The following is a 27,701-nucleotide window of genomic DNA, read 5'->3' on the forward strand; positions in this document are numbered from 1 at the left end:
AAATTATCAAATTGGCCTTTCATTGATTCATCGTTAGGTTCATTGATATTCCTGGTATCCTGAGCAATTGCAAGAATTGGGTTCATTGATATTCCTGGTATAGTAGATGCTATCACACATACAGTCATACTCAATTCAATGGAATTGTTTGATCTTAAAGGGGATCTTCTATAATTTCGCACGTAAGGGGTTATTTCTTAGTTTCGTCCAGTCATTAATAACTTGATTATTTTTAGATAATAGTAGATAGAAACAGTTTCCATAAGTCCGCCTATCTGACCTCGTCATTGACCAAAATGATCTCTGTGTACCGATGAAAGGCCAATTTGATAATTTTGACTAGGGGGTCAAGTTCTACAGGTAAAAAAGATGAGGGGTGAAAGTGAAAATTACCTAATTTTGAGGCTTAATTACCCCCTGCATCCCATAAGACACCGCGGTTCAAAAGGCTTCCTATTAAAGCTCGGAAGCCCTAAACTCGGCGAGCTTGCAATGAAGGAAGCGGAGGAATTCCGATTCCAGGACCAAGGCAGCCGCGTTCCCTTTGCCCTCGGCGGTCCCATCTACGTCCCCGACCTCGTCAGCCCCCTCACTTCCGTCGCCGATTTCAAAGCCTCCGTCCTCCAAGATGTCCAGGTATCCCTCTTTAGCGCATCTATACCATCTTCTTTCATCTTTCCAAAGTGATCTTTTTATGTTTCCTTCTTCTCCTTTGAGAAGGGCCTAGAAGCGGATCTGGGCTCGTTGGGAGATTTCGATGAGGAGCTCTCGTACGTTTTCTCGCTTTAATCGGGTGTATATATATTAAGCTATTGAATTCTTGACGTGCTTTTTGGTCGGAATTGCTTAGGGTTGACGAACTTAACGTGTTTACAGAGGAGGAACTGGTGGAACGAGCGCTTCGGGAGAACTTTGATGTAATTTTCTTCCTCTATTTGAGGGTTTGGTTCTTTAGGGAGATGAACTAATTTTTGACGCAGGTCATTGTCTGTAGCAGGATGTTGATGATGATGATGATCAGATAAAGGTCATGGATTGTTCTGATGGAAGGTAACTGAATTTCTTCTTTTATATTTGAAGTAGTCCAGTGTTTTATTGGTGAAATTAGCTTTAGGTCAATGTAGGTGGATTATTCCGAATAGTGGTTTTACTTGCTTAATATTGTTAATGATAATTCGGAGGTGAAATCTCTGTTCATTCTTGGTTGTAATGAAAAAGACAATATTTATGAGAGTTTATGCTTTATAATCGATTCTATCTGGCATGGGAAACATTGTTTTCATGCTTATCAATTGAGAATTGTATCATCGAGGTGAAATGTACATCAATACGATAATGGGTACACTGGACAAACAAGCTCCCTGGGTTTACGGATACAAAGCCACACACACCCTAATTTCCTGATGATGGTGTAGTTTGGTTACATCCTATATCAGGCTTTAAGATCTCTTTGAGAACATCTTTAAACTTTTGTGCAATTTCCTTTTACAATTTATGTGGATGTACACTCATTTTTGTGGCTCTTCTGTTTTTACTTTTAAGGGAGTGTTCTTATCTTTTTGTTCCTTTCTTCTTTGAGGTGTGAGGTCTAAAATTCATTCTTTCTATTTGATATATGCAGACGAGATAATAACGCTTGCATCTCAGGGAATGAACTTGTTTGTTCATCAGACTCAGCACTCCAAAGCAGCAATTTAGGATCTCAGATATCTGAAGAGGGTCCTCCCATTGTGAGATGTGATTCCTCGGGGAAAAAGCCTAAACTACAAAAAGGAAGAAAAAGAGGAAGATGCTTTGATAGAGATAGTCGAGCTGCTGAACTGGAAGTACATTAATTTATTTCTGCCATGCTTAAAAAATGTGATTTTCCTTTAGTTCTTTTTCCAGAAGATGTACTCTTGTTTTGGTAATCAAGCAGTTGTCAAATCCTCATGATAGCATTGAGAAGTAAATAAAGGTACAACTTTTCCTTTGGTACTTATCGACCACTACTCCACTAGGAGACAATACAATTCATAGATGTCGCCACTTGTCAACTGTCATGACAACTTTTAGCCTTCCTTCTTAATGTTTATAGCGTGATATGGAGAACGGAAGTTCACATCATTATTTCAGTCTTTGGTATGAAAGATAAACAGTTGGTAGCATAAGATAAGGATAAACATCAGAAGTTCATAGCAACTGGAAACATTCATGGATTATTATATTAGGCAAGAAATTGGGAATGATGTTTCTATAGAAATTTCTCTTACAAAATTCTCTGCAAAGGACCATAATAACTACAGGATTGTCAATTCAATTAATATCTGAAAGAAATATCAATTTGGTGGAGGTCAAAATTGGAGTCTTGCCATTTAGCTCCCTTTTATCTCATGTTACCAAGTGACTCTTTTTGTGCACTGCCTCAAGTTTTAATCCTGTCTTCTTTCAAATACTTTCTTTTAGTTATTCTTTTATGTTGTTTCTTGATACTTTTTTCTCTTATTTTCCTTTTCATTTGTGTTGTCAGTAATATGACATCATTTTTCTTATCTGTCAGTTATCTTATTCTTACTGGTAACAACCAGGTTTCTACTGTTGGTTGTATTGCACAGTTACATGATTGTTTATCATGCTGTTCTTCTTGTTAGAGTTCAATTATTTGATTTATTGTTACTTGTATCTAAATCTTCAGGGCTTCACCTTCATTATTAAGAACATTTAATTAATTCCCTAGCGAAACTTGATTATCCCCTAGCACAATCTTGTTCCAACTTCATAATCTTTGACACAATTTTGTTTGGAGTCCTAATTCATAAGAATTAACATGATCTTTTTGAGCTTCCTCACATGCAGATCATACTTAAACATGTTCTATAGAGTGTCTTTTCACCTAAGCGTAACATTCTGAAAGGGATTAAAACTGATAGTGGTTATTATTCTCTTGGATAAATGAATTAGTGACATATATATTATTGGTGGTTGATTAATTTTGCTGCCTCACCTTATGATTTTTCCTCAATAACTAGGTTGACTACTACGATTTCATATTGTCAATTTGTCACTATATCTCTTTGAAACACGAGTATGTTTTGCAGCTTCTTCCTTTTCTCAGGTAAATTACCCATATGGTTAGTTTACTTGTTTGACCTGCACTATAATCAGCTTATTACTAGAGACATTTGCATCTCGTCCTGCATCAAAAGAAAAGAGGGAAGAGAAAGAAAACTGTTAGAATCATAAAACATATCAGTGAGGTATTATGCACTAGGCAACACTATAGCTAGGGGACTAAGTACTGAACAACCACAGAATTAATGTGAAGGAGTTTACTTGGAAGACCTGTTCTGTTGAGTGTAGAGATGATAAGTATATCACCTTCTTCTGTATGTGTATTAAGCAATAAGGTATTCATGAACTTCTGAAGGTTTATGGAAACTTTAGAATTTGTTTAACATAGTGGAAGCATGGATTTTGAAACTTAGGATCTGTTTTGGTACTTATATTGAAGGTCCCAACATCTTGAAGGTTGGAAAGAGGAAGGAAAGAAAGCCTAAAAAGTGCTAGCAAGAGGATAGAAAGATTAGTATGTTATTGAATGAGGAACTAAGATTTGTTTGAAATTTCAAGGTAAGTCTAGGAGTGTCAAAATAACAAGCAACTCGGGCTCAGCTCTATCTCAACTTGGCTGAAGCTCAAGCTTGGCTCTGGTCAGTTTAAATTGAGTTGAGCCTAAGATTTGTGTTTGGGCTCAATTTGAATTTTGAGCCAAGGCTAAGACGGAATATATTATTTATTGGACTTTGCTCAAATATAATATTTTTTAATATTATATATTTTAAAATGGTTCTTGGCTCAGCTTGAATAGTTTTTGGCTCATTTTAAGGCATTGACAATTTTGGCTTAGTTCGGCTCGGCTTGAATAATAAGTTCGATTCAGGCTAGTTTGAAAATACTTAGTTTTAGGCTTGGGCTCAGTCTGGCTTGGCTCGACTTGAGCTGAGCCGAGCCTAAATCTCAAGCTAGGCTTGAGATTAATTATGAGCTGAGCTTGAGCTAGAGCCGGCTCGCTCAGGCTCGGCTTGTCTAACCCCCCTAGATAAGACCCCATATCAGAGACTTGATTAATGCTCATGCTTGTGTTTATAATTCGCTGTTTTCAGTTTTAGGAACTATGCTGGTTTGTGGAGTAAACTGAACATTTATGAATGATCTTATCTGCGCTTTCCTCTTTGATTTGCCCATCCTTCTTGCATAAGTTGATTTTATCAGTTAATTTACAGGGTCTTGATATGCATTTTATGTCATCTTCCTATTATTTTTGTTGATACCATGAGTGTTTTATTTCTTATTTTATTCCTCTGATCAGGGTAATTATTTTGCGAAAGTAAAGCAACTTGCAGCAGTGAAGCAAAAACAAGATGAAGACAAATTAGCTGCTAGACTTCATTCATTCTGGTAGGCTTACTTTGTTTTATGCATTTTGAGATTCTCCATTTGTGCATGCAGTTGATGTTGAATAAGTACACAACAATGTAGGAGAACAAAATTCAATTTTGAGATCTTATAATAGAACTTCATTAAGTCAATGGTCCAATGCGTCAAAAATGCATTACTGCTCTTCGATTTTCCTAGTTTGAGTAAAATTTTCAGTTCAGCCTTTCGGTTCAATTCTTGCGGAGCTATTCTTGAATCTAAATTGTCTAAAGACTGTACTGTTGACCTTATATGGAGGAAGGTTGTCAGAGGTTCATGTTTAACAAGGTTGCTTTTGCAAATAAAGTTGATATGAAAGTAGTTTATAGTCGTTCATTAATTATTGGCCATTACCTAATCTTCAATTATTGTTGGTTTTGAAAATTCAGTTAGTTTAGATCTATCTAAAATTTACATTCAGTTAGTTTAGATCTATCTACAATTTAAGTCAGAAGAAACTCATGCTTATTTTCCACGTTTTAAACCATGTTTATGTATTAGGATGACCTTTAATGTGCTAGTATGTTTACAACTATACACCCTGGTAGCGTTTTCTAGGTCATGAAACAACCTCTTTATTAATGGTAACTGGTAAGGCTGCCCTACCCAGATCTTAAATTGGCATTCCTCATGGACTAGGATGCCCTTTTGATAACCATGAACAATGGGGGCTGTTTTTTTTTTTTTTTTTTTTTTTTTTTTTTTTGGTTTTTTGTTTATGCTGTCTGCTGTGTTGTTTTCCAGTAAACAAATCTTTCCTTCTGTCCTTAACAATGTTTTGAAAAATGATTGCACAATGGGGTTGTGGAAGCACATTTAGCTGATATTTAGTCAATACAAATATAAAGATACTAAATAATTTGAAATACATATTTCATTAAATCTTTTTATTAGTATAAAATTGATAAATCATTAGATCTTGAAGAAAATGGAATTATAGTTTATAACTATATGACAACCCAAGTAATGCTCCAGCACATGTTTATATGACAGCTATAGCATTGTTTTAAAAAACTTTTGCCTTAACACCTAGGCTTTCGCCTTAGATAGAATATAACTAGGTCTCGCATAGGTGACTTGCCAGAGGATCTCGCATCATTTGTCAGTATGTTAATTTGACTTTTATATTCAAAATTATTTACATGTTGATGAATCAGTGAATTCTAATCATGAATTGAAATATTAGGCGATCCTTATCCTTATTGTCGAAATGGATTGGCTGATTTGGCCCATCCTCGATCTGAATCATCCGAAATGGAAGACTGATACGGGCAATATGCATCGTTTCTTTAAGCAATCCCAAAATCGATACTTAGAACCAAGGTTTCCAGTATCGAAATCGGGATCGGTATCGGCCATCCGAAAAAATGATACGTATCGGCCGTATCGGTAGCTCATATTAGATTGATTAATTTTTTAATTACGTAAAATTTTAAATATTATTCAAAAATACAGACAAATTTCTAAAAAATTAGAAAAAATGAGAGGAAAATAAAACTTACGTATGGAGCCTAAAAATTAAAAAAATGTATTGACTTACTTAAAATTCAAAATTTTGATGAATATCAAGCTCTCTTTCCTCTCCCTCTCAAAATTTAAACTTACTCAAAGATTACTCACGTAGACACGGTTCCTATTTTTTCTTTACTTCTTTCCCTTCTCTCTCTCTCTCTCGGGTTCTCAGTATCTGGTGCTGTTGTTTCACCGCAGTAGCAACAATAGAAGTCGTCGGATCTACTCGGTATAGGAAGAGAAAAAGAGAGGGAATTAGAGGAATTAAAAATTGAAAAAAAAATAAAAAAACTCATCCGAGATCGCTGGAGGTTAAGGTTGTTGGATCTTCGTCGGAGAATGTCGCTAGAGGTCGAGGTTGTCAGAAATCTACTCGGTCACTAGTGGAAGAAGTGAGAAAGAAGAGAAAAAGAGAGAGAAAAAAGGAAAGAAAGAAAAGAGAGAGGGAGTAGGTGGAGAGGTGGGGTTCGGGTCGGATCCCGCTTGTTCCCGCCAATTTTGGATGGGATCGGCCGAAACAGCCAATCTTGTTCGATACAGATCAAGTGATGGCCAATACCCTAGTGGAAACTGAGAACTATGCTTAAAACTTTGATTCTAATAGCTTACTATAATTCTTAACAACAATGCATTAGTATATTCTTTAGATTGTATGTGTCAATTTGAACTTCTTTAACTATTATTTCTTTTGTTTGTTTATTCTTTAACTTTCTTGAATTTTGGTCGCACCTGCCTAGTGCCTAGGTGCTACATTATCGCTTGCCCGCACATACTCTGCAGCCTTATAGAACCTCGAACTATAGCTTGATAAATGACAACTATCACCAACAACATAATAATCACCGAAAAAGTTAATGAAGAAGCATAACCAGGCATATTGCAATAATTAAATAATTAAAAGGGACTAGAGACTGGTGAGTGATGCACTTATGAGGTCTGTATATGGTGTATGCTTCTCGAGGGCTTCTGCATATGGGGCCATATGGAGCATTTGTGTATGTGCCGATATGCAGTCCGACAACGTACTAGGGCTGCAAATGCATATGTTAGGCGACTTATCCACTGCAACCACCTATGCAGATGCTAGTCTGCCTTTTAAGCAGTGATCCCTAATACATTTATTAATGCCTTTAATGGGGAAGATTATTTTCTGCATGATAACTGACTTACCATGACTTACTGCTATTCAGCTTGTTCCCCAATATTTTTCCTTTTTAGTATTCACACTTGTTCATACTCAATTTGTAATCTCTAGGTCTTGTACTGCCTTTAAAGCTGATTTACGATCTAAGCATGATAGCAGTTAACTGAAAATGATTATCATATCTGTATGCCATGCTTCTGACAGAGAATTGGGTAGAATTGTTAGATGAATATTATTTGAATCTTGAAATGTTTTGTCATCTTACAAATCTATATCTTATTTTGTTCCAGTGGCAATTCTAAATCTCTTGAAGGCACAATTACAAGCTCTGAGAAAATTGAAAAGATGAGATCCCTTAGGTTTATAACATCTCCATTGAAGGTTTGAATTGGAAGCTTATAGTTCTTAATACTATGCACAAATTCTTTTTGAATAAAGTCACCAGTTGGTTATATCATATATTCGCACATGCTTTGCTTGTGATTACTTTTACAACTTGTCTATTCAATTACCTAATTACATCATAATAACTACATGTAGAAGGATCCAGGTGCTCATCACTTCTTACATTTCCTGTCAAATTCAAATTGGGGTCATTAAATTTTCTGAGGAGAGCTATTTCAGTTTAGTCAAAGAGTTGGACTTCAAATAAACAATGAGCTAAATATCATATACTTTTGTTTAATAAGAAAATTCTTTGTAGGTTAACCAAGAAGTAATTGGAGAAAATAGGTGTTAAGTTATTTTGTGACGTAGCTAGTTTTATGGTGCTTGTTAATTGGCCTAGAATTTTATGTTTTCAATGTTCATCATTAGGAACATTCACATTATCTGGGATAGTTTGGTGTCAAGTTAATGTTAATTATGCCCAAGATAAGAAATGTTTCCTCATCCTATTGAGATGAAAGTGATTACAAGTTTTAATGCACATTGTATAAAATAACAAAAGCTTAAAAACATAGTGTTGAGTTCCTTTGTTTTCTAATGTGGCCTAGGGATGAAGAAACATGCCGATACGGAAAAAATAAGGAGATACCTAGATCCACCCGCTAGAGAAAAGATAGGGTCTCAGTAAATTTATTTATTTATCTCCAAGTACCATTTTTGTACTAGCATGACTAAATAGATAGGAAATATAGAAAATAACCAACCAAATCGTGGGGAAAAAAAAATCAAACTTACATAGATTATGGGAGACAAACGAAGCGTGAAATCTACCACAAAAGAGAGAATAAGGGAGGAGAAAAGGGTGAGGGATAAATGTGGAATCCTCCACAAAGATTATTTCTCAAATTTTCATCTGTTCTCAGAATTTCCATCACCTTTATATATAGAGATGATGAGATTACATCAGCTCATAAATTGATCTTATTCAGATCTTCCCTAAACTAATATATAACTAAGTTGGACTCTTTTAACTTAAAAAGTAATCAAACCTTAACAAAGTTAACTTAAAACAAATTAACAATCAAATTTTTTAAATTTTTAGGAGTTTTAACTAAATTTGACACTCTAAAATCAAATCAAAATTTTCCTAAATAAAAATACGCCTGGAAATAAAATTAAATGAAAATCTAATTTCCATAATTTTTCCTTCTGTCTTTAGATGGAGACACTCTAGATTATAACCCTATGATAATAAGATGAATTAGCTTTGTCTTATATGTTGCATAGCTGTACTTGCAAATTATGACCTATCTGATAATCAAGTTTCCAAAAATCGGTATCGGGATCGGGATTGGCCGTCCGGAAAAATGATACGCATCGGCTGTATCGGCCATATCGGCTGTATCGGCCGCCTATATCGGATCAGACTATTTTAATTAAATAAAATTCTAAATATTATTAAAAATGTTGAGAAATTTCTAAAAATTTTAAAAAAATTATAAGAACTAACAAATAATAATTACTCACATATAAAGCCTAAAAAGTAAAAATCTCTTTTCCTTCTCTTCTTTTTATCCCTCTTAACTGTTAGTCTAAAGTATCCATTCTCTTCCACACTTCTTTTTTTCTATCTTTTTATTTCTTTCTCACCCTCTTTTTTTTAATCTTTTGCTCTCCCTCACTCTCTCTTCCTTTTTCCCTCTCTCTCTCTCATACCCTCTTTTTTTTTAATCTTTACCTCTCTCTCACTCTCTCTTCCTTTTTCCCTCTCTCTCTTGTACCCTCTTTTTTTTAATCTTTCCCTCTCTCTCACTCTCTCTTCCTTTTTCCCTCTCTTTCTCATACCCTCTTTTTTTTTTTTTAATCTTTCCCTCTCTCTCACTCTCTCTTCCTTTTTCCCTCTCTTTCTCATACCCTCTTTTTTTTTTTAATCTTTCCCTCTCTCTCACTCTCTCTTCCTTTTTCCCTCTCTCTCTCATACCCTCTTTTTTTTAATCTTTCCCTCTCTCTCTCTCTCTCTCTCTCACTCTCTCTTCCTTTTTCCCTCTCTCTCTCTCATACCCTCTTTTTTTTTAATCTTTCCCTCTCCCTCACTCTCTCTTCCTTTTTCCCTCTCTCTCCCTTTCTCTCCCTCACTCTCTCTTCCTTTTTCTCTCTCTCTCTCTTCCTCTTTCTCTCTCTCTCTCTCCCTCTCTCTCTCTAGCTGTTGGCATACAGTTGCCTGCTACTGCTGCAGGTGGCTGCAAGTACATGCCGAAACTGGGTGGAGCCGATCCCGATCCGTTTCGGCCGATCCCACTCGGGATTGGCCGAAACTGGAATCCTTGCTGATAATTTGAAGCTTTGGAGAAATTTATAACTAAATAGCATCTATCTATGATTTCTTTTCTAGTTTAATTTCCAGAGGTTCATGGTCCTTGTCTTCTAAGCCTAGCTGGTTGCCATCTCTTTTGTACAGGACCTACTATCAAATTGTGTTCAAATTTTATTTTTGATAATTCGCTTATAGAAAAGATCAGCGAAGGCATGCTTTAGAGTTAGGTCCTTTTATTATGATTCATCACTTTTTGGGAAATCAAAATCACATGGACTTTTTGATGGCAAAGTCAGTCCTCAATCCATATATTAATACTTGGATGAGTACTAAGCAAAGTGTTCATCTAATTGTAGAAGTTGAAATGTCGCATAGAGCCGACCAAGATGATAGTTAAGGTCCTTGACCTTGTTTTGAGAGAGTTACTCAATCACTTTACTCTGTCCAACTGTAACAAGAACATCTTATTTATAATTGTTCAAAACATTGTAAAGCTTTTGACAGCTGGTTATAAAATTTTTCTTTTGATTCTTCACTGCTGAGACCAGAAAAATTTCTGTTTGGGTTTCAGTATTGTAGCAATTTGTTTAGTCAGGCACTGCTGATATTTGGGTCTTTAGTATCTTCTTGCATTCTATTTCTCATTGCCTTTGTGCTTCTGTACAATGTTGAGACATCTTGCCTTTTTTAGCATCTTGCAACTTTTAACTTTTTAATGGTATATCAACCTTTCCTTTTATTTTCTTTTGAGTGTTTCGGTTTGGAAGATAAAAATATGGCATTTGATAAGTAACTGTTGGAGGATCGAATAATTTGAATAAGGAACATTGTAGTTATATTCTCTGTATTGTTGTCTAAATAGAGCAACGTGTTTGGTGTTTTCAAAGGATTTTCTGCCTCATGCATATTTTGTTTCTTGTTTCTCTAGGGAAAGCCTCGGAAGTCACAAGAACACAAACCACTGTACTGCCCTGAAGTTATCCTGTGTGTGGAAATTTATCACAGGAATAACAATTCAGTAAAGGTATTGAAGGAGTATCTTGAGTTTACAAGAAATGCATTTGCAGGATTGTTGCAGGATTGCTTTTCTTTTCTCCAGTCTATGTTCAAGGTGTTTTGTCATGCTGTAAGTAGATAGGGAGATCCAATGGATTATCACTTTCGTGCTGAGTAGTGTAAGTAGATCAATAGCATGAGTATGATCGTCCTCTTACTTGAATGTGCTATAGTAGGCTAGGATTGTTTGTGGCAGCTGCCATACTCTGCCTTGGGGTCCCCATTGTGCCTGCCATGTGGCTATCCATCATTATCCACCACCACTACAATAGCGTGGTGGTGAGAAAGGAAAACTTTCATGGCAGTCCCATGGAGGTTCTAGCGAATGCTTTTTAGTAGTTAGAACAATTGTCGCCATGGTGGCTGTCATGTGCCCATCTGCCATTGCCCACCGCCACAATAATAGCATGACAGTAAGAAAGTGAAACTTTCATGCTGCCGCCATGGTGGCCAGATCAGCTGCTTTTGGGAATAATGCCATTAACTATACTTGATGAGAATCTTCTCAATATAATTGAACTTAGTTAATGATGCTCTGGTCATGTCTAACGGTATTGATGCCAAGTATCACATTTTGACTCCTATGTATTCACACCAAAGTTTGAACACAACATTTCTTGCAATCTTCTATTAGTTGCATATAGTTATCAACTATCAAGAGTCAACAAATCATCAACATACAAGAAAATGTCAGTTGTCTATACTTGGGAAACTTGTGACAGACATATGAGTGTGCCTTATGCATAGGACAAAACCACCTTAATGCAAAACATGGTGGAGAAAGATGAAAGAGAAAAATAAGAAGGGAAGGAATGGGGTTTCACACCTCCACCCTAAGAAATGGTTTCACACCAAAATTCTCTAGAGAACAAAATCACATGAACTTTCATTAACCTCCAAAGAAAATATAATGGGTCTATATATAGACCTATAATGGAATTAATCAAAAAATACTCTACATAGGAAATAAACAAAAGACACTCTAAATAAATCAAAATCAGAACCAGATCCTTATAGGAGGGATCATCAATTGTCGGCGCCTTCTGCGCTGGTACAGATGTCATCGCGTCCTATCAGTGATGTTCGCATCATTCTCCTCGGGTGGGAGAGAAGTCGACTCCGTCGAGTGTGCTGTTCTGTTGCTCTCATACTGCTCTAAGGTATCAGGGTGATGCACCTTCAAATCGTGATGATCAAGCCACGTGTCATCAGATATAGGTCGTCCTTTCCAACATACTAGATATCATTGGAATCCACCTTCTCTAGTTGAAATAATTTCTTCATCTAAAATTTTATCAATTTCATCTGTTGTGTTAGGTAGAATATTGGGAAGTGGAGGTAAAGAGGGCCTCTCATAAATAGGCTCATTGGTAGGCTCAGTATTCAGTGGGTTATCTAGGGTAAAATCTGGACCTTTATAAGCTACTAGATCCTCAATATTAAAAGTAGAACTAATACCGAAATCATTGGGGAGATCTAGAACATAAGCATTATCATTAATTTTCTTGAGAATTTTAAAGGTCCCAAGACTTCGTGCATGCAACTTTTTTACAGTTCTAGGTGGGAATCGTTCCAGACGTATCCGGACCATCACAGTCTCCAACATTAAATTCTTTCAATCTCCTTTTTAGATCAGCTCGAATTTTATAATTAGTATTATTTTGAGCAATTCTGTTACTGATTTCTTTATGCAAGTCATGAATATGTGATGCGAATGCAGATGCAGACTCAGACAACCTATGATAATGGGACATATGAATGGGATCTATATGTTGTCTGGGTTTGTAACTATATACTACCTTAGTTGGACTCAGACCTATTGATTTATTAATAGAATTATCATATGCAAATTCAGCAGTTGGCAGTTTTTGATCCCAGTCTCTTAAATTCTCGCCGACAAGAGTTCTCAGTAGGTTACTAAAGCTCCTATTGACTACTTCAGTTTGCCCGTCAGTTTGTGGGTGGAAAGCGATTGAATACTGAAGCTTGGTTTCCATCTTATGTCATAAAGTTTTTCAAAAATAGCTAGTGAATTTCACATCCCTATTTGATACAATAGTTTTTGGTAGCCCGTGCAGCTTAACGATTTCATCAAAATAGATTTTAGCAACTCCAGAGGCGTCAAAAGTTCAGGAACAGGATATAAAGTGGGCCATCTTTGAAAATCGATCCACCATCACAAGAACGGAATCATGCTTTCGGATGATTTTTGGAAGTCCAAGTATGAAGTCCATACTAACATCTTGCCAAGAACAATTAGGAACAGGTAAAGGCGTGTATAATCTTGCCAAGAACAATTAGCGAGTTGACATGCATGACATCGACTAACAAGTCTCATAATATCTCTCTTTAAGCTTGGCCAGAAAAATCGATGTTCCGTAGCTTCAATAGTTTTCACATGCCCAAAATGTCCAGCTAAACCCCCTAGCATGCAATTCCCAAGTTAAAAATACCCTTAACGAGGTGCTGGGAATGCATAACTTTCGAGACTTAAATAGATAGCCATCCTGCAAGATGAAACCATCTATTTCTTGAGTCGCTCCATCACTTAATAAATTGTAAACTTTATGAAAATTCGGACATGATTCATAATCAGTTTTGATTTTATCAAACCCTATTACTTCTGCATTCATCCTTGAAAGAAGAATCATGCGGTGACTCAGTGCATCAACCGCTTTGTTGTCTACTCCAAACTTATGTCGCAAGGTGTACGTATAGTCTTGGAGAAATTTAACCCACCTGCCATGTCTAGTGTTAAGCTTTTTCTGGGAGTTAAGGTAGGGAAGAGCTTCATGGTCAAAGAAAATTATGAATTCTTGAAAAAACAAATAATGTCTCCAGTGGCGAAGAGATTGAACCATAGCATAAAATTCCTTATTGTAAGTGGTATACTGTTGTCTAGTTTCATTCAGCTTTTCACTAAAGTAGGTAATCAGATGACCTGCTTGGCTCAAGATTCCTTCTATACCAACTCCGGAAGCGTCACAAGTGACCTCAAAAACTTTAGTAAAATCGGGGAGTCGTATAATAAGGGCTTCTATAATTTTCTTTTTGATTTCAGTGAAAGCTTTAGTGGCACTTGCTGACTACTCAAATTCAACTTTCTTGAGGCATTATGTTATCGGAGCCATAATGGTACTAAACCCCTTGATAAATCAACGATAGAAGGTAGCGAGCCCATGAAAACTTCTCATGTCTCTTATGGTACAGGGTTCAGGCCATTCATTAATAGCTTTGACCTTATCAGGGTCAACAGATACTCCTTTATATGAAACTATGAAACCCAAGAAAATATCTTTGTTTGTCAGAAAGGTACATTTCTTAGGGTTTGCATACAGTTGCTCTCTCCACAAGACAACGCATACTTGACGAAGATGATCTATATGTTGCTCCCGAGATCGACTATAGATAAGGATGTCATCAAAGTATACGACTAAAAATTGTCCTATAAAAGGTCGTAATATTTGAGTCATCACTCTCATGAAAGTACTCGGAGCATTAGTCAAGCCAAAAGGCTTAATCGTCCATCGTCAATTTTCTCCTAGTTCTTCGTCTTTGGTAATTTGTGTCAAAAAGGGGGGGAGTTAGTTTAGAAGATATCGTTTGTTTAGAGGGAATAAGGAGTGAGTTTAGGAGTTTAGAGGGAGTATATTGAATATTAATTTGCTTAGTGACTTGACTTGTTTTATTGTGTTTGCTTGATGACTTAGACTTGCATTATTGTGTTTGAATTGTTTAGTGACTTTCATTATTGTTTAGTGAATATATGATCTTACACTTCAAGTTATTTTCACTAGATTTTGGATTGTTTTTTTTTTTTATTTGCGTTATTGAAGTGTTAAAATTTTTAGACTTATTGAATGCTCCTTTAGGATTCTTTGTAACTATTGTAAACTAGATATTTTGTCACAATTTGCCAAAAGGGGAGATTGTTAGATTTTTAGTGTTGGCAATTGTGTACAAAATATTCTAAGTATTTTTATACATGCACATGAGCATTTATATAAGTTTAGGAAGTATTTGGTTTGAAGAATTGAAATATCAAAAGAGAAAAGTTTTCGTATTCACACCACGTTCACATGCGAGCACATGCGTTTGCACAGACAGAGAGTGATGTTCACAGCGCGTTCGAACGTGAGCACAAGCGTTCGCACAGACAGAGAGTGCTGTTTCTGTGCGCGTTCAAATGCAGTTAAGGGCCGTTCGAACGCACCCTGCTACGTTCACAACGCGTTCACACATGCAGAGGAGTGTTCTTGCCCGTTCGAACGCAACCTGTGAAAATCAAGCCGCCACGTTCGAACGTAGTTGGGTCTGTTCGAACGCACCTGAGATTAAGTCAGGCCGTTTGAACGCAACCAGGCTGCGTTCGAATACACTTACGTACGAACGTAGTTTGCAATTTTTGGACTTTCGTGAGTTTGGATAAGACTTGAATTTTGGTCTATCTTGGATATATATAAAAGCATTGTGATACCCTAACTCTAGGGTGGTTGGTGAAATAATTTGAAAGAGAATTTTTGAGGCTACATCGTTTCTTCAACCAACAAGGTCCGACTCTTCTATAAGGTTTAAACTTTCGTCTTAAGGGCTATCTAGACGAAAGATCAATCTCGAGGGCTACTGATGTTAGATATCAATCACGAGAAGCGGTGAATCATGAGTTCTAGCGAGCAAGACTGAGAGGAACAATATCGTGGAGATCGACGGGTTGTTTTATGAGTCAGTCTTGTAACTGTCATTATTCTAGTGATTAGTTTTGATCCGGGTTTGGATCCGTGATTTTTTCCCGTCTGGGTTTTTCCACGTTAAAATATTGGCTTTCATCTCTGCTTTTGTTTTCTAATATTTCTTTTGATTTTTACTTAAGCAAATGAGTGATATCATTGTCTAGGGTTTAGATATATACGTGTGTCTAAGGATTCTTTCAATTTGTATCATAGCAAGTTCTCTTACCCTTAGGGCTAGATCAGATAGGCATGGATTTTCATAGAGATGGGCAATTGTTTATTAGACCTATTCTAGATGGATCAAATTATCGATATTGGAAAACTAGGATGAGAGCTTATTCGAAGTCTATAGATGAGTGAGTATGGATTACTGTTGTGAACGGTTAGAGTCTACCAATGTACTTGGTGAATGATAAGCTTGTTGAGAAACTGATGGAGTCGTGGGATATGGCAGATTATGAAAAAGTTGGATGGAATAGCAAGACAATAAATGCAATTTTTAGTTGCATTTCTCAGAAAAATTTAGAAGAATTTCTATTTGTGAGATAACAAGAAAACCTTGGACGATCTTAGAAACTACTTACGAATGAACTATGGCTGTAAAACTTTCGAAACTTAAGAGGTTGACTACTAGTTTTGAAACTCTACATATGGAGGAGAATGAGACATTTGATGAGTTTTATGCAAAGCTGAGTTATATAGTCAACTATAGTTTCAATTTAGGAGAGAATTTTTGAAAACAGAATTATTCGTAAGATCTTTAGGTCTCTCCTAAAAAGGTTTCAGACAAAAGTTACAGCTATTAAGGAAAATAAGGACATCGATTCTATGAAGGTTGAACAATTGGTAGGAAATTTATAAATGTTTGAGTCTAGCCTTTCAAAACCTAAGAAGTCTAAAGGGATGGTTCTAACCACTGTTGAACAAAATTTAAAGGAGTCCGATGATGAAGGTGATTTAGATGTTGAGATGTTGGCCATGTTTATTAAAAATTTTGAAGGAGAATTCTTGAGGCTACATTGTTTCTTCAACCAACAAGGTCCGACTATTCTATAAGATTTAAACTTTCGTCTTAAGGTTTATTTAGACGAAAGATCAATCTCGAGGGCTACTAAGGTTGGGTATCGACCACGAGAAGCGGTGAATCGTGGGTTCTAGCGAGCAAGAGGAATAAAGTCGTGGGAATCGACGGGTTGTTTTGTGAGTCAATCTTGTAACTGCCATTATTCTAGTGATTGGTTTTGATCCGAGTTTGGATCCGTAGTTTTTTTTCACGTTAAAATCTTGGCGTTCATCTCTGCTTTTGCTTTTTAATATTTCTTTCAATTTTTTTTTTAAGCAAATGAGTGTTATCATTGCTTAGGGTTTAAATACATATGTGTGTCTAGGTGTTTTTTTAATTGGTATCAGAGCAAAAGAAAAACCTAAAAAATGAAAAGTAATAAAAACATGCAAACCAAAACATAAATCCCTAAAAAACCAGTCCAAAGCACAAATCTCTAAAGAAGTATAAAGATACTCAAATTTCTGTATATCTAAAGGTTTTGTAAACAAATCACCTAACTGTTTCTCCGTCTCAACATGTTTCAGTGCTATTACTTTGTTTTTAACTAACTCCTGTATAAAATGATGTCGGATATCATTGTGTTTTGTACGCGAGTGTTGAACATATTTTTTCGATATATTAATAGCATTTATATTGTCACAAAGCACCATCAATACCATAGTCTTTGACCATCTATTTCATCCACAATAATTGAGAGCAACAACTACTCGCTGCAATTTACTCGGCCTTTGCAATGGATATCGAGTTTCGTTTCTTACTGTGTCAAGCAACCAGATTATTTTCAACATAAAAACAGCCACCTGAGATACTTTTCTGTCATCACATGAATCTGCTTAATCAGAATCTGTGTATATATGATAGCACCCGAGTCATAAGTAAACCAGATATCCAATTCAACTGTGTCACTGACATATTTTATGATACGTTTCACGGCAAACAAATGTATCTCCTTAGATTCAAACTGAAATCTAGCACACACACACCCACACTAAATGCAATGTCTAGTCTAGTAGCAGTTAAGTGCAAAAGACTACCAATTATGCTCCTATATAGTGCCTGATCAACACTTTTTCTTGAAATATCTTTTTCTAGTTTGGTAGTTGTACTCATATGAGTTCTGATATGTTTTGCATTTTCTAACCCAAATTTCGTCACAAGATCTTTATCATAGTTGCTTTGAGCGATAAAAATCTCTCTCCAATTGAGTAATTTGAAGTCACAAAAAGAACTTTAACTCACCCATTATACTCATTTCAAAATGATTGTGCATGAGATCTGCAAACTTCTTAACTAAAGATTGACTCATTGCCCCGAAGACATTGTTATCTACATATATTTGTGTCACAACTAAACTCTTGTTCTCACGTGTAATGAATAATGTCTTATTCACTTTCCCTTAAGTGAACACCGCATCCATTAAAAAGTGGTCAACTTCTCATACCAAGCTCTTGGAGCTTGTTTCAGCCCGTAGAGAGCCTTTTTTAATTTAAACACATGAGAAGAAAATTTATAATCTTCGGAACTTATAGGTTGTTCCACATATACATAATCTTTGGAGAATTTTACCTCATAATCTTTATCACAAAATTGATTGATGCACAGTAGATTTGCTTTCAAGCCTTTAACATAAAGGACATTTTCAAGAATAGGAACACCTAGAGTACTTACCTTTCCCTTACCTATTACCTTGATTGAATTACCATCTTCAAATGTCACAACTTTCCTTTCATGTTCTTCAAGATTAGAACATAAAAATTTGTCATCCGACATATGTCTTGAACAACCACTATCTAAATACCATAAGTTAGAATTTAAAGTTTTTAAGGCAGTATGCACAACATAACATTTCAAGTCACTTTTCTTGTCCCATATGGCTTTTGATTTTACCCCATAAATGCACTCCTAGGTTTTTATAAAAATTTGCAATGAGATCGAATATGCCCTAGAATTTTGCAATGAAAGCATGTTTGAACAAACCCTTTTTTACTCACCTTTTGTTGATGAGTGTATCTAAAGTTTACCTTGGCCGTCGTTAAAGATTTATCGGTTTGTTGATTCAACTTCAGTTTAGAGACATTCATCTAGAATTGCTTTGTAAATGTGGTTGATGACCTCAGGTTTTCTTCCTTTTATATACTTGCAGAAACAAAGATAGTTTTATTATTATTTGAATTACCAGTGTATCTAATACCATACTTGCCTTTTCTAGAAATCTGAGCGTTTAAAATCTCGTCAAGTTTGTTCTTTCCTTTAAGAAATGTCACTTCCTTCTGCAATCACTCTAGTTCAATTTCATCAGCCTTCATCTTATCTTTTGCATCGTCAAGTTGTTGAGTAAGGTTTTTGACATGTTCAAGTTCCAATTTGTACTTCTCAAATTAATTTCTTTTTTATTCGATTACCTTGAGTCGTTGAAGTAGTCTAAGATTGCTTTTCTTGAGTTTGAACGACTCTAGGTACAAGTCATTATATGGCTTTTGTATTTCTGATTCTTCTTCCTCAGCTGATAACACATTCTGATCATCGGTACTATCAGAATCAACAACAAAGTCAGTATTAAAAAGAAAGGAGATGAAAGCTACTAAGTTCTTTTCGTCTTTCTCAGAATCATCATCAGATTTATCTTAGTCATCCAAAGTGACTTTCATAGCTTTACCCTTTCTCTTAAGACGATTAGGGCATTCTTGTGCGATGTGTCCAAAACTAGAACATTCAAAACATCGAACTTTATTATCATAATTTTTATTTTTCTGTTTCACATTGTTGTTGTTCACCCTAGTATTCAAACACGGCCAACATCTCAACATCTAAATCGCCTTCATTATTAGACTCCTTTAAATTTTGTTCAACAGTGGTTAGGGCCATCCTTTTGGACTACTTAGGTTTTGAAAGGCTGAACACAAACGTTTGTAGATTTCTTACCAATTTTGTTCAACAGAAGTTAGGGCCATCCTTATTTTCCTCAATAGCTGTAACTTTCGCCTGAAACCTTTTTGGGAGAGACCTAAGGATTTTACGAACAATTATATTTTTAGGAATTTTCTGTCCTAGGTTGAAATTGAAGTTGATTATATCATGCAGCTTTGCATAGAACTCATCAAATATCTCATTCTCCTCCATATGTAGAGTTTCAAAACTAGTAGTCAACCTCTGATGTTTCGAAATTTTTACAGTCACAGTTACTTCGTGAGTAGTTTTTAAGATCGGCCAAGTTTTTTTTGCTATCTGACAAATATAAATTCTTTTAAATTCTTCCAAGAAAACACAACTAAAAATTGCATTTATTGCCTTGCTATTCTATCCAATTTTTTTATAATCTGCCCTATCACACGACTCCAACGGTTTCTCAACAAGCTTATCATTCACCAAGTACATTGGTGGACTCCAACCGTTCACAACGACAATCCCTACTCGCTCATCTATAGACTTCAAGTAAGCTCTCATCCTAGCTTTCCAATATCGATAATTTGATCCATCTAGGATAGGAGGTTTAATAGATAATTGCCCATTTCTATAAAAATCTATGCCTATTTGATCTAGCTCTAAGGGTGAGAGAACCTGCTGTGATACCAATTAAAAGAACACTTAGACACACGTATATATTTAAACCCTAGGCAATGATATCACTCATTTGTTTAAGTAAAAACCAAAAGAAATATTAGAAAACAAAAGCAGAGATGAAAGCCAATATTTTAACGTGGAAAAACTCAAACGGAAAAAAATCACGGATCTAAACTCGGATCAAAACTAATCACTAGAATAATGACAATTGCAAGACTGACTCACAAAACAACTCGTCGATCTCCACGACATTGTTCCTCTCAGTTTTGTTCGCTAGAATCCACGATTCACCGCTTCTCGTGATTGATATCTAACCTCAGTAATTCTCGAGATTGATCTTTCGTTTAAATAGCCCTTAAGATGAAAGTTTAAACCTTGTAGAAGAGTTAGACCTTGTTGGTTGAAGAAACGATGTAGCCAAATCCAAGTCTTATCCAAACTCACGAAAGTCTAAAAATTGTAAACTACGTAAGTGCATTCGAACGCGGCCCGGTTGCGTTCGAACAACCTGATTTGGTCTCAGGTGCGTTCGAACGGATCCAACTACGTTCGAACGTTGTAGCTTGGTTTTCATAGGTTGCGTTCGAATGGGCAAGAACACTCCTCTGCATATGTGACGTGCTGTGAATGAGCAGGGTGCATTCGAACGACCCTTGACTGCGTTCGAACGTGCGCAAAAACAACATTCTCAGTCTGTGCAAACGCCTGTACGAACGCCACTCTCTGTCTGTACGAATGCCTGTGCTCGCGTTCGAACGCGCTGTGAACGTGGTGTGAACGCAAAGCCTTTTCTCCTTTGATCTTGCAATTCTTCAATCCAAATACTTCCTAGACTTTTATAAATGCTTATGTACATGTCAAATGCTCATGTACATGTATAAAAACACTTAGAATATTTTGTACACAATTGCTAACAATAAAAATCTAACAAGGGACAGTGAAAACACAGAAATAAACTCAGGGCCAGAAATGGAACTTAATCCATTCAGGAATTTCCAGAAAGACGAAATAGAAACACTAATCATGAGAACCCAAAATGGGGAACAAGTTGTAAGGAAAGGGAAAATATTTGTAAGAAATACTGAGGCCTATTTTATATACAGAAATCAAGATTCTAAGATACACAATTATGCAACATGGCCACTACAATTAGTAAGACCCATGACTCCTAAGGAAAAGAACATCGAACAAGCAGCTGTTAGCAGATACTATGGCGAAACCAAAAGAGCAACAAGCATCATTTTAAAATCTAGTCAACCAGACGAATGGGGAGACACTATTAGAAAAGAAATTCTTAAAGGAACTTTTAAAAATAATTGAGAAAAATCCAAAACCAGAAGAACTCTCATATACAAAATTGAAATAGCTTTAAATGGGGAAAAAACCAATGGATGACTAAAGATTAAATTCAGAATAAATTGAAGACGATTTTCTGAAGACAATAATCCGAAAAATTGCATATGTAATTAAAAATCAGAAGATTCTCCGACGAGTGAGCATCGTCTTATTTGCAAGTGAAATAGACGATCTTCCGACATCGCCTTACTAGAGCTAAGAGGCATCAGTTATCAATCTGTTGTATTCGGGGATCCTCGCATCAAAATATGATTTGCTTCGGTCCAAAACTCCCTTCGCTCGAGCAAAAGAAAAGCACTTGCTCTAGTAGAATTTAGTCTCCTTCTCGCTCAAACAATTTCCACTTACAAACCGGTCGGGGTTTTACATCTCCTTACTAAAGATGTGACGGAACTTAAAGTTGAGCTTGGAGAAGTATGACTGAGGTTCTCAAGGAGGGAGCTACAGAAGAGAAGCAAAAAACCTATCCACTCTCAAAACAAAAAACAATAAAGTTAAACCATGAATACAAACAAAAACACCTCCATCAGAAGGTTTATTCTGATAACCTTGAGTCATGCAGAACTTAGGAAAACAGTATATCCCATTAATATTGTTGAAAGAACTCAGAAAATTTTCTATTGTCAAGCCATTGTTGTTGCAAAGGAAAACTACGAGAAAGAAGGGTACCACTATCATGTAGGAATACTTGCGGATAATGCTTCCAAAAATACTGCGACTAAATTCGTAAGGAAAAAATTTGATGAATGGGATGGAAGAGTTATCCATGTAAAATTTCATAAGTCATGGGCAAGTGTTGTTTCTTACATTCTTAAAGAAGATGAAAAACCATTGATATGGGGAGATTTTAGTTTGGCTCAACTCAAAGATATTTGTAACAAAAAAAAAACCAGCATAAAAAGATAGAAAAACCTACACAGGGGGAGCTTCTGGAACGATTAGAAGAAAAAAAAGATATACTAGAAATCTATGACGACGACCTACTTAGAGAAAAGATACTTTCCGCACTCCTGAGAATTAAGGAAGCCTTTGAGGATCTAGTTATAAGAAAAATGAAAACAGAAACTTGGGAAAGTAGAATTAAGGCTTACTTAGAAGAAAAGGGAAATCCAAAGGAATACACTATTGAAGAACTACAGGAAAAGTATCTACTTTTGGACTGGATAGCATATCAATTGTGCTTCAGAAGACCTTTAAAAACAAAACAACTTTTCTTATATGGGGAACCAAGTACACAAAAAACTTTAATTTTCTAACTTTTACAAAAAGTTTTGAATATATACTTTGTTAGTTCCAAAAGGAATGATTTTACGAGAGCGAATAACTATTATGATTTATGGGTCTTTGATGAATTTCATGAACCAAGTGAAGACTCTGGGATTCAAGGTACGACAAAAGAGGGAACCGCTTTTGCTAATACCATTTTAAAAGTACTAGATGGACAAGAATGTAGACTTGATTCAAAATATGCTAGGATTTTTACCAAAAGGCAAAATGTACCCATTATTATGATTGCGAACAGTCTGCCCTCAGCTATGCTGAAACATGGACCCTTCAGAGCAAGATTTGAAGGGGTTGGTTTCAAGTTAGAGAGGGAAAATTTTGAAAATTGGAAATATTGGAGTGAGAAAAAAAAGACAGTTTGGTAAAGGTTTAGGAAAGATAGGATTTGCTGGGATGTTGAGAAGAAATAGGAAATTTGGTAAGAAGTTTAGGGAAAGAAGGAATTGGTTGGGATTTAACAGAAATTAAGAGCCAAAAATGAAAATTTTTGAAATTTTGAAACATTGAAAATTTCTTTTTTTTTTTTTTTTTACACCAAAGAGACATGCTATTTTCTCTCTTTCTTTTATTTCAGCAGAAGAGACGTGTTGTTTTCTCATTTTTTTCTCTTTTTTTCTTTTTTTTTCAATCTATAAAAAATAAATAAAGATGGAACAGTAGATCACTGAATAATGCAACAACAATTAATTTTTTGAAGGACTTGGAATTTTACGCGGTGGTGATTCTGCTATGACAACACTCTTTTTGTTCCTCGTCGACGGTAATTTTCTTGCTCGTCTTGACATTCCGGTGTTCGTGGAACGATTGGTCGTGCGAAGAATAAATGTGGAGCGGCGTAGAACCTAGGAGGAGGGACGTCCATAAACTAGGATCCTTCGCTCTGATACCAAAAATGATGCAAAACGTGGTGGAGAAAGATGAAAGAGAAAAATAAAAAGGGAAGGAATGGGGTTTCACACCTCCACCCTAAGAAATGGTTTCACACCAAAATTCTCCAGAGAACAAAATCACATGAACTGTTATTAAGCTCCAAAAAAAATATAACGAGTCTATATATAGACCTACAATGGAATTAAGCAAAAAACACCTTACATAGAAAATAAACAAAAGACACCCTAAATAAATCAAAATTAGAACCAGATCCTTATAGGAGGGATCATCAACTGTTGGCGCCTCCTGCGCTAGTACATACGCCGTCGCGTCTTATCAGTGATGTCCGCATCACACTTGTAATGCGACTGTTAACTTCATCATGTTCCTCCTTTTTTTAAACTATTTTCATATCTGAAGGCTTTTTTGGAGACTTCTAGGTTACATATTACAGTCGTCATCTATGATGGATAATAAGTTCCTTGCCTAATTAAACCTTTTCGATTGTCTTCATTTGGTTTAGCTTGGGGCTACTTACCAGGATTACATGTGCCAGAGTTTAGTTATGATGACACCTATCAATTTTTCATGGAGCCTTCCAATTTTTGCTGATTTATCTACTCTGCTGAAAGGATTGGATCATGGTGATGAGCGGTGGCTTATTGGAACTTATCTTCTTCATCCTTGTTATTCGCTCTTCATTTTTGTCAATTGTAATATTGCCCGGCAAAATAGACACTAATCCAGATCATGGATATGTTTATTCATTGGTCATGAGACTCATAACATCATGCTTGAAGCAGATAGTTAACAAAGTACAGTCCATTCCTGAAAAAACTAGCTTCCACTTCTTTGAATTTTTTAATTCTACTACTATAGCAAGTCTCCTGAATATACACTACACTAATATCTTTAGCTCATCATAGTATTTTAATTACATTTCAGAAAATATGTCAGGTTGAAAATAGAAACTGTCTTTCTGATCCTGAGAAAATTTAAAACTGAATGTTAATGAAGACAGTGATTCCTGATTTAACACAGAATAAAAGTATCTCATTTTTCTTTTACTTTCAAGATGTATGTATCTTCTAAACTGCCTAGCTAGTAAGATTAGGATAATTGCTACGTGTTAGATGGCATATCATTTGTTTGAATGTTAATCATATACAATTTTTCATCTCTCAATATTTATTATTGTGGTATTTTGATGCAGACCCAAGAATTTCTAGTTTTGGGTAGCCAAATCCTTACGGAGCTAAGGGACAATATTTACTGTTTGACGGATAAACTGATGGAGACAGCAGGGCAACATGATCCTTCTGGTTATTTCCTCATTGAAGTATAGCCTATGTTTATGTTCAACTCGAATTATTGATTATTCCAGATATATTACTAATGTTACTAATGCTCGTTTTGTTTGTCACTCTTTTCTCAATGCAGGATACCTTCTGCAATGATTTGAGAAATCCTTCTGCTAATGACTATAGTAAACCTATATTTGACTGGCTTAAGAGTTGCAAGTCTGAGGCAGAAGAGAAGTGGGAAGTCATAATGTCTGGTATATTGAAGAAAAAGCAAAAGGAGTTGTTAGGGGATTTAGAGATATCCAAGATACCTAACTTTAAAGCTGCGGAGATGCATAAAACTCAATTTTCTGACCTGAGATTTCGACTTGGTGCTGGATATTTATACTGTCATCAGGTGCATTCTTCTCTCTTAACAGTGCAGTAAAACTTCACATTCTTTCAATTTTTACAGTTTTATACTGGTAATATTCTCACTCAGACAGACTGCATCTTTATTTTCTTCCTTTTTACTGCAAGTTTTGTGATTAATCTAACCATAGTTGTAAAATGACCTAATTACCATTACTTACTAAATGTTAAAGCAAATAATATTACCAGAGGAACAAAAGGGTATTTTAGGTACTCTTAGGTATTGAAAATAAAGTTTATGGCTCGATCAGAGTATGCCCAAACTGCTTAGCATGAACTATAGTAATAAGAGAAAATTACAAATAACACCCTACATTTTGACTATATTATAAATAAAACTCTCTTTTCATTACTTATAAATAAAGCCTCCTATTTTCTAAATAAATATAGCTCTAGAATCTTTTCATTACTCTTCTCAGATCTTTCATACTAACACTTAACATCTATGGAGGCTTGGGCGAATAAATAAAGCCTCCTATTTTCTAAATAATAGGTTTATGACTTTTATGACTCCATCCCAAGCAGAAACTTGGTGCAACTGTGCAAGATTCTAGAGGTATATGCTTGGGCGTGCATGCTTTCGAACAGAGAAGTTAGCTCTGATAAACTAGGAAATTCGTCTGAAGTCTGTTGAGTGGAAATTTTCATAGTTCTTCCGAACTCTGAAGTCTGTGAAAAGACTTCAATTTTCAATATTTTAGGTAAACCCAATACAGACGTGGAAAATGATTTTTATGGTTGAGATATCAAACTTAAAAAGAGTAATGGCTATGAAGCAAGGGGTAGGTTTTCATCCCAGGAAAAAACTTGGTGCAACTGTGCAAGATTCTGGAGGTATTTGCTTGGGCATGCATGCTTTTGTGAAGATATTCGATTCAGACAATAATCAATTAACGATGATTACGAAACTTCCTGTATTGATAATTCATATTTTTTATCAATTATTTGAGATAATGATCCTCGTTTTCTTGTATTTGTATCCTATCGATCCGCCCTACTTTGAGCTGGTGCACATCTCTATTTTGTCATCAATAATTTTGTATTAGGAACTCTTTTATTTCCATATGGACAATCAAAATGATCAGAATACTTCTTTTTTTGTATTTCTATCCTCTCTTTTTTCCCTGTTTTTGCTCGACATTTGAATTTATATTTGTGTTTCTAACTAGAAGGTATGGTTCGTGTGATGTTAATGCTTATCTCTTGCATCCAAGAGATTATAGGTCCATGTCTTGCCAGATCCACATAGGCAGGAGCCTTGTGCACTGGGACACATTCTATTTGTGTTGATAGCTAGAAACCACCTAATCAATCACTGTCTCCTGTGACCTGTACCACTTGTGTGATGTAGTTCTATGGAGAACTTTTGACTGCTTGATAATGCCACTACTGCAAACTTTGCTTGTTTTATAGTAGGATAAAAATTATTGAACAAAATAATTTAATGAAATGGAAAGTCTGAGGGTAGCAGAAGAGTGAATGTTTAAACTTCAAAGGAGGAATATCAGGGAAGACCTTAGTCCGATTCATTGGCCTTCGGTAAATGGCTGTAATCCTGTGTGATCTGCGATTTCCATCATAAACTAATCTGATTTATCCTGCTATGGTGGCTGTAATCCTGTGTGAATAGCTTGTATGTTTATGCTGTTTGAAATTCACTGGCCACTTGTTACTTCAAGTGGCCGACAGACTTTCAAGTTTCCTTTGAGGACAAAATTTTCAGTTGATAGGAAATCCTATTATCCTGGGTCGCCAATAGGTTACACCATTTTAGATGACCTTATAAATGACATCACACTGTTCTTTTACAATCTATGTTAACTTTGTTCTTTTTGTTTGAATTTGCCAAGAAAAAGTAGTTGACGTTTCTATTTACAGTTTGTTAATAATGAATATTCAATTCTGTCATAACAAGCTCATGGTATTTATGGTGCAATAAAATGGTGCAGGGAAATTGCAAGCATATGCTAGTGATAAGGGACATGAGATTAATACACCCTGAAGATGCACAAAATCGGGCAGATTATCCTCTCCTCACTTTTCAACTCCGCCCTCGGTATAGAAAATGCTCCGTTTGCAAGATATATCTTGCAACAAAGATGACGGTGGATGATGTGTGGGCCCCGAAGAACCCTTGTTATTTCTGCATCAAATGCTACTTCCTCCTTCATTACAAGGAAGATAACTCCTTATTGTATCCGCATAGTGTATTTGATTATTATCATGAAGAATAGAAAGTATTTGTCTTTAA

General features: G+C 35.7%; 1 protein-coding gene across 4 annotated transcripts; it reads left to right on the forward strand.

Annotated features, from left to right (window-relative positions):
• Positions 1-436: 436 nt before the first annotated feature.
• On the forward strand, positions 437-27,701 carry LOC140792337 (snRNA-activating protein complex subunit). 4 transcript variants are annotated; one of them, XM_073143286.1, is made up of 11 exons: positions 437-636; positions 721-770; positions 877-917; positions 998-1,050; positions 1,622-1,826; positions 4,349-4,437; positions 7,402-7,492; positions 10,741-10,836; positions 24,949-25,074; positions 25,176-25,436; positions 27,400-27,701. In XM_073143286.1, exons 2-11 carry the CDS (start codon positions 758-760, stop codon positions 27,682-27,684), a joined length of 1,260 nt encoding a protein of 419 aa, XP_072999387.1. In that variant the 5' UTR covers positions 437-636; positions 721-757; the 3' UTR covers positions 27,685-27,701. The 4 variants fall into 4 exon arrangements, with proteins under 4 accessions (XP_072999387.1, XP_072999386.1, XP_072999384.1 ...); XM_073143285.1 differs by having other exon boundaries at positions 439-636; positions 995-1,050; XM_073143283.1 differs by having other exon boundaries at positions 443-636; positions 851-917.

The sequence above is a fragment of the Typha latifolia genome, chromosome 7 (genome assembly GCF_019914945.1).
Source record: "Typha latifolia isolate L0001 chromosome 7, TyphaL0001v2, whole genome shotgun sequence".
In the NCBI taxonomy this organism is placed as follows: Eukaryota; Viridiplantae; Streptophyta; class Magnoliopsida; order Poales; family Typhaceae; genus Typha; species Typha latifolia.